The 8,536-nt window shown below is 41.1% G+C and overlaps 1 protein-coding gene across 1 annotated transcript; it reads left to right on the top strand.

Annotated features, from left to right (window-relative positions):
* The first annotated feature begins 4,377 nt into the window (after positions 1-4,377).
* Positions 4,378-6,414, top strand: LOC124859605 (G-protein coupled receptor 4-like). The gene is made up of 3 exons (XM_047352492.1): positions 4,378-4,566; positions 5,013-5,188; positions 5,296-6,414. The coding sequence occupies exons 1-3, from the start codon at positions 4,378-4,380 to the stop codon at positions 5,837-5,839; spliced, it is 909 nt and encodes a 302-aa protein (XP_047208448.1). The 3' UTR covers positions 5,840-6,414.
* Positions 6,415-8,536: the final 2,122 nt, after the last annotated feature.

The raw sequence follows: 8,536 nt of genomic DNA, 5'->3' as shown, positions 1-8,536 counted from the left end.
TAGTGGCGGTGTGCGGCAAGCCTGAGTTGTATGACTCAACTAATTATTACTACGGAGACAAGTACAGGAAGGACCTGGCCTGTAGAAGAGTCAGTGAGGAGACTGGAGTAGCAGGTAAAACTTTAAAATAGCGCCATTGTACTACTGTCTTTTGGCTAATTTATATTGGCACATCCTCCTATTTGATGACGTGGTGAAGCGTTGCCGCTTGTTGCCGAATGCCAACGCGGAGTTCACGCGGAATGTGAAGCAGGCAAAAGCATACAAATGAGGCGAAAAATTCGCAGAAATCGCGTTTGGTGTGAACGCACCATAAGACGAGTGGTGCAGGTGAATGGGCCTCCTTCAAGGAAGGGGTGAAGTTATGAGCAGCAAGTGTTGTGCGTCCGCAAACACTCTAAAGATTCACCTTCTCTTTCATTCAAAACAGGAAAAATATGATGCATTATTGCAGTCGACTGAAACACAAGGATGAAATCCGTCTCCTCGGGGAACCCTCTGCGGGTTTTCACCTCTTCGATCAGGATATGAATCTGATCATCTTATATCAGACAGATTTCCAGCTTTTCAAGCTCTTCCAGGAATGACCAGTATGGAGGAAAAGTATACCCAACCTGCGAGCTTCTATTACTCTTGAGATCGCCTCCGAGCATATTGGCACACTACGTTTAGAAGTGGCAGCTCAGCGTTCGTTTCAGTGGGTTTTTATAAACTCCGGTGATGTCAGAGCTGCGTATTAACAGTCGTTTACCTAATCAAAATTGCGGTGTCCCAACAATACATATGTACAGGTCCTTCTCAAAATATTAGCATATTGTGATAAAGTTCATTATTTTCCATAATGTCATGATGAAAATTTAACATTCATATATTTTAGATTCATTGCACACTAACTGAAATATTTCAGGTCTTTTATTGTCTTAATACGGATGATTTTGGCATACAGCTCATGAAAACCACAAATTCCTATCTCACAAAATTAGCATATTTCATCTGACCAATAAAAAAGTTCTCTTCACAATATCCCACAGATTCTCTATGGGGTTCAGGTCAGGAGAGTTGGCAGGCCAATTGAGCACAGTGATACCATGGTCAGTAAACCATTTACCAGTGGTTGTGGCACAGTGAGCAGGTGCCAGGTTGTGCTGAAAAATGCAATCTTCATCTCCATAAAGCTTTTCAACAGATGGAAGCATGAAGTGCTCCAAAATCTCCTGATAGCTAGCTGCATTGACCCTGCCCTTGATAAAACACAGTGGACCAACACCAGCAGCTGACGCGGCACCCCAGACCATCACTGACTGTGGGTACTTGACACTGGACTTCTGGCATTTTGGCATTTCCTTCTCCCCAGTCTTCCTCCAGACTCTGGCACCTTGATTTCCGAATGACATGCAGAATTTGCTTTCATCCAAAAAAAGTACTTTGGACCACTGAGCAAAAGTCCAGTGCTGCTTCTCTGTAGCCCAGGTCAGGCGCTTCTGCCGTTGTTTCTGGTTCAAAAGTGTCTTGACCTGGGGAATGCGGCACCTGTAGCCCATTTCCTGCACACACCTGTGCACGGTGGCTCAGGATGTTTCTACTCCAGACTCAGTCCACTGCTTCCGCAGGTCCCCCAAGGTCTGGAATCGGCCCTTGTCCACAATCTTCCTCAGGGTCCGGTCACCTCTTCTCGTTGTGCAGCGTTTTCTGCCACACTTTTTCCTTCCCACAGACTTCCCACTGAGGTGCCTTGATACAGCACTCTGGGAACAGCCTATTCGTTCAGAAATTTCTTTCTGTGTCTTACCCTCTTGCTTGAGGGTGTCAATAGTGGCCTTCTGGACAGCAGTCAGGTCGGCAGTCTTACCCATGATTGGGATTTTGAGTGATGAACCAGGCTGGGAGTTTTAAAGGCCTCAGGAATCTTTTGCAGGTGTTTAGAGTTAACTCGTTGATTCAGATGATTAGGTTCATAGCTCGTTTAGAGACCCTTTTAATGATATGCTAATTTTGTGAGATAGGAATTTTGGGTTTTCATGAGCTGTATGCCAAAATCATCTGTATTAAGACAATAAAAGACCTGAAATATTTCAGTTAGTGTGCAATGAATCTAAAATATATGAATGTTAAAGTTTCATCATGACATTATGGAAAATAATGAATTGTTAAGAGAGCTAAGCCGCCAGCTGGATACAGTTCTTGAACAGAATCATAGCCTGGAAGTGGCTTTTGGACTCAGAAGTGAAAGGATTTAATGATGGAGAAGGTTGTTCGCTCCAGAACTGCGGGAAAGTCCCAGAAATTTGGATATTTGGATTCGCAACTGAGAGATAACAGTAAAAACTCTTAAAGTGGTTGGAAATCCACACAACTGCTTGAACCAGAACACTTATTGTTTTTCTAAATCTGGTGCCCCAACGTGGCAAATATTGGCAACTTCTGCTAAGTGGCTATCGACAAAATATCTCCTGGATGTCATGTAAACATGGCACTCTTTCCCAGCAGCCTCAATCAGCTGTGACCCAGATAAGACTTTGCGGCGGATTGAGAAAACTTCCATCTCTCTCCTCAAGGACAATGGCGCTCTGTCTGTGTTGACAGTCTAATCCTTGCACACAATCACAGTTATATATTCGCACCCCCAGGATTCCACCGCACTCTTGCAAAATATTTTCTTCTTGTGTGTTGCTTAGTCCTGCACCTAATTACGTGATTTCATTACTTTTTCATATATTTTTTGTTTTATCAGAAGGAATGCCAGCAAAAACCAAACATTATTAGTAATAGAAAATTTGGACTATTGCTGCTCTTACACCAATGACCCAGCTTTCTTAGTTAGACTACAATGGATTGTTATTACTTAGTTCAACTTCAGTACCAGTCAAAGCAATATATTATTAGCACCTGAAAATGTGGATTAAAGCTGTTTTGTACCAGTGACTCAGCTTCACTAGTTAGAATTCAGTGGAATGATGGGACTATCAATATTATCATCTTCTTTTAGCAGAAGATGCTTTATTATTAAGAGTGGCTTGGAACCAATTTCTAAAAGTAAACCCGGAAGGATTATTAATTATTATTACTCTCAAGGATTATTAGTGTCATTTGATTTGTTTTTCTGTGTCTGTATCATTGTAATGTTTTTCCTCATGTACAGCGCTTTGAGTGCCTTGTTGCTGAAAAGCGCTATAAAAATAAACCTGACTTGACTTGGATAAATAAAAAATAATATTATGACTATAGAATAATAATATCACATAATCAAATACCTACACCTGAATTTTCCTTCAGATTCATATTGTTTTTTAACATCACTACTTACATTTGTACCTTTCCACTTTGAAGGATAATAAAAGAAATTAATAGAATATGATGACCATTTTTTAAAGATAAATTAATTTGCAACACAAATAGAAGTACAAAGGCTGGTAGACAATCATATATTCAATAAATTAAAATACTATTGAAAAGTTAATTTGGTTCAATAACTCAATTTATTAAGTGAAACACACCACATATATACTGTAGGTTAATACCACATAGACAGATGTTTTCGATCCTTAATTTAAGTTAATTATGATGATTTTCTGCTTACAGTGAATAAAAACACCACATTTAGAATATTAAATCAGACTAATAAAAACATTTTAATACAAAAATAAGCTTAATGCCTTGTTGATGCCTGAGGTCAGAGGAGAATGGCCAGACTGGTTGGAGCTGATAGAAAGGCAACAGTAACTCAAATAACCACTCGTTACAACCAAGGCATGTAGAAGAACATCTCTGAACACACAACACGTTGAACCTTGAGGTGGATGGGCTACAGCAGCAGAAGACCACACCGGATGCCACTCCTGTCAGCTAAGAACAGGAAACTGAGGCTACAATTTGCACAGGCTCACCAAAATTGGACAATAGAAGATTGGAAAAACGTTGCCTGGTCTGATGAGTCTCAATTTCTGCTGTGACATTCGGATGGTCGGGTCAGAATTTGTCAACAACAACATGAAAGCATGGATCCATCCTGCCTTGTATCAACAGTTCAGGCTGGTGGTGGTTGTGTAATGGTGTGGGAGATGAATTAAAGTTAACATGTAATACTTAATTTAGAAGAAGAAACATTAAACAAGAAACAGCCAAGGTATGGTAAGTGTCCAAATTATCTATAAAATTTTATAATTTATAATTTTTTACAGAAATTCAACAGTTGATTTTAACTTTTAGCAATAACTTTAAGTCATAAATAAACAAAGGCCTGAATTTCAACATCACCCACTGTATTGACTGTACACAATGGGGTATTTAGTATGTTACTGAGCCTATTCAGGAATGGATTTAACAAGATTAACTTGTTCATGTTCACCATGATCTCATCTCCAGGATATCTACGAAGTAATGGAAGAGTTCTACATCAACAAAACCAACTTGAGCCGAGGCGATGACTTCAACATCAAGAACCACTCTGCTGGTCACAGCACTGAATATAACTTTAGTTTTTACTTAGTCAGTGATGTAGTGCAATTATTTATCATCTGTGCTGGTCTTCCATTGACTCTCGTGGCGATTGTTGCAGTTTATTGCTTGGTGAGTCTGTGGCATTGAGGCCTTACTATAATAGATGTCTAATAAATAATATAATAAATAATGAGACATATGTATATGAAACTAAGAAAACACAATGTAATATATCTATGTTAAACTTTATTTGATGTTGAATATTTTTTCCATTTTCCTTTTTTTCATATCAATCCATCTAATAATGGACATTCTGTTACAACAAGGGATTTCCCAATCAGAACTTTTTTTGTATCTGATGTCTGAGTCATTTAGGAATAGGTATTTGTAGTTACTAAGTCCAAGTCTGATAGTGAATAACATCAATAAATAGCTAAAATTTTAATCTTTAGTGTTTCAGCTGTCAGAAAGCAGCAATTACAATATAGCCTCCCTTTAACGTGTTAATGACAAAAGCTGCATGTTACTGAATGGCAGTGAGTGGACTTTGTTAAATTAGGAAAGTTTTTTTGCAGATGCGAAAAGATCACGTTGTTCCAGTCTACATCATCAACCTTCAAATCTCTGATCTGATTCAGCTGTGCTGCATGACGTCTTGGAAGGTGGGCGAGTATCGTGAGATCAGCTATTACATCTACATCTTTGCAGAGATGGTCAGCGTTGGATTCATGGTCTGTATCTCCCTGGAAAGGTAACTTGTGAAATATGTATTGATGTATATTTCTAGTTCTTTATCTGATCATTTTATTGGTTCATAAATCTGCTGTTTTTTAACAGACAGTTTCTCTTCTATTGCAGATATTTGGTCATCGTCAAGCCGCTGTGGTACAGATATAGAAGGAACATCAAGACCTTTTTGATGGTCTGTGTTGTGGTCTGGATGGTGCCTTTGATTTATGTCATCCCTTTGTATTGTCAAGTTGATTTCCAGGTCGTCGAAACATTTTTTGCGATTTTCCACCTCCTTCCCCTCCCTCTCTTCATCTTCTTTTTGGTTGGGACCATCAAAGCTCTTTCAGCAGCTCGCAGTGTCCCTGCTGATGAAAAACGAAGAATTGTAGCAATTCTGGTTGCTCTGCTGCTTATTTACACGCTGGTTTTTGTTCCCAGCATCATCTGGTCTCTGGTGGAAGGCGCCAGGGAAAACAAAATTTTCCATGGATTAGCATTCACTCTTCTTAATGTGAGTCCTCTTTTAGACCTGACCATGTATTTGTTAATTAGAAAAGGAGCCATTGACAAGATTCTGAAATCCCTTTGTTGTTGTAAAATACCTGATGATCTGCAAACTAACAGTGTAGATATTGATAATGTATCTGTTTCATGTAATGAGCCAATCTAGGTTTTAACAGCTGACCAAAATAGGAGGGGTGACCCTTTGAGACAGCTTATTGTTGAAGCTAAAATGATACTGTTGTTTTGGAAATGTATAATAATTCTTCAATTAATGTGAAATGGAAATATTCTTGTATTTCTACTGCAGCTTTATTGTTTTAGTGTCGAGGATTTTGCCACCTCTTCAAAAAAGCCTTTGTGCTACTGAACTGATTTTTTTTCTTTTTTGTTTAATTAATAATTTTATTGATGTTCAGCATTTTACAGTACTTTTTTGTCCATTGGTAGGTCATTGTTTCCAAGTAATCTGATCAACTTTCATAATCACTTCTTGTTTAGTTACCATCAGATAAATATCTATTTATGTGTGTAATTGTTTGGTCAGTCACAATTTATTGCAAACGTTGCCAGATATAAAAAATAACTTTACAAGGCAGTGCAGTTTATCCCTTTGTGTGTGCCTTTGTTAGATATGTTGTGTGTGTGTGCAAGTGTGTCTGTTTGCGCATACCTGTATTCATGACCAATTTAGATTAGGTGAGATCTGAACACTTCTGTGCCCTTATCAAGGTGTTCAATGATATCCGCATAAATACAGACTGTGAAAAAAAACAGTGTTGGTATTAATTGACCTCTGCACACATCTTGAGTTATTACAGCTAGAAACCACAAATAATTCTGGAAAACTGTAGTGATGGACTCATAGCTGAATCTTCAGAGGCACATAAAGACAGTCACCAATTCAGCCTTCATTCACCTGAAGAACATTTCCAGTAATGCAGACCAAACTCTTGCTCCGCTTGTACAGAGACCTGATGGCCCCTAGTAAAGGGCCCCCCGATCCCATACTCCTGGAGCACCTCCCACAGGGCATCATGAGTGACACAGTCAGTGACACAGCTTTCTCCAGGTCCACAAAACACACGTGGAGCAGTTGGGCAAACTCCCATGAACCCTCGAGTACCCTGTAGAGGGTATAGAGCTGGTCCAGTGTCCCACGGCCGGGATGAAAACCACACTGCTCCTCCTGAAGCCGAGGTTCGACTATCGGCCGGACTGTCCTCTCCAATACCCTGGAGTAGGCCTTACCAGGGAGGCTGAGGAGTATGATCCCCCTGTAGTTGGAACACACCCTTCGGTCTCTCTTCTTATGAAGGGGGGCCACCACCCTAGTCTGTCAGTCCGGAGGCACTGTCCCCATCCACCACGCAATGTTGAAGAGGCGTGTCAACCATGACAGCCCCACAACATCCAGAGATTTGAGGTGCTCAGGGCGGATCTCATCCACCCCCGAAGCCCTGCCACCGCAGAGCTTTTTAACCACCTCGTTGATTTCGGCCTGGGTGATGAAAGAGTCCAACCCTGAGTCCCCAGCCCCTGTTTCCACCAGGGAATGCGTGATGGCAGGATTGAGGAGATCCTCGAAGTACTCCTTCCACTGCCCAATAATGTCCTCAGTTGAGGTCAGCAGCCTCCCATCCCCACTGTAAACATTGTTGGCGAAGAACTGCTTCCCCCTCCTGAGGCGCCGGACGGTTTGCCAGAATTGCTTCGAGGCCAACTGGTAGTCCTTCTCCATGGCCTCTGCCACAGCCCGGGCCGCGGCATGCTTTGCCTCACGGTACTCGACAGCCGCCTCAGGAGTCCCACAAGCCAACCACAGCCGATAAGACTCCTTCTTCAGCTTGACAGCATCCCTTACTGCCGGTGTCCACCACCGGGTTCTGGGATTGCCGCTGCAACAGGCACCACAGACCCTACGGCCGCAGCTACGGGCAGCAGCATCGACAATAGATGCGGAGAACATGGTCCACTCGGACTCTATGTCTCCAACATCCCCCGGAATCAGGTCAAAGCTCTCCCGGAGGTCGGAGTTGAATACATCCCTGGTCGAGGGCTCTGCCAGACGTTCCCAGCAGACCCTCACTATGCGCTTGGGCCTGCCAAGTCTGTCCGGCTTTCTCCTCCTCCAGTGGATCCAACTCACCATCAGGTGGTGATCAGTGGACAACTCAGCCCCTCTCTTCACCCGAGTGTCCAAAACATGCGGCCGAAGGTCTGATGATACAACAACAAAGTCGATCATTGACCTCCTGCCTAGGGTGTCCTGGTGCCAAGTGCAATGATGGACACCCTTATGTTTGAACTTTGGGCCAGATAAATGTGCTTCTTTTGTCATCTACATCAATTACCTTTTTTAAACGTTATATTCTCATCAAAGTGTTCCACTCCTGAGGCTCCATTGTCTTAATTTCTTACATTTGAAAAAAGGAAAGCGCAATAAAGTTGATTTTCCTAAATCTTAGTCAAATGGTAAAATCCTAAAACACGTTTATTTTATTATGCCATGAGCTTTCAAAAAAAATGGTTTTAATTGTTCCTTCATTCATGAATCTGTTCTCTTTTATTGTCATCTTTTCAGCCCTTCATTTCACTTCTGAAGAAATTTGACCTGCCAAAAATAATAAATTAAACATTTTACAACACAGTCTTTTGTTCTGCACTGAGCATGTGAGACATTAGTGCAGTTCTTACTATTAAACACTTTGAGAGGAAAGGGTGTTTTTTCCTGGTTTATTGAGCAACACTTTTTTCTGTCTACATGTAGAACTAGACAATAAGACTGGTTGCAGCAATGAGATGCAATGTGTTGATCTGAAGGACCTTTTAATGTGTTTAGCTACATTAGGATTAAATGCTTTTA

This window comes from Girardinichthys multiradiatus, chromosome 22 (genome assembly GCF_021462225.1).
Source record: "Girardinichthys multiradiatus isolate DD_20200921_A chromosome 22, DD_fGirMul_XY1, whole genome shotgun sequence".
Taxonomy (NCBI): Eukaryota; Metazoa; Chordata; class Actinopteri; order Cyprinodontiformes; family Goodeidae; genus Girardinichthys; species Girardinichthys multiradiatus.
Note: the sequence above shows the minus strand (reverse complement) of the source record. Positions and strands in the feature narration are given on the sequence as shown.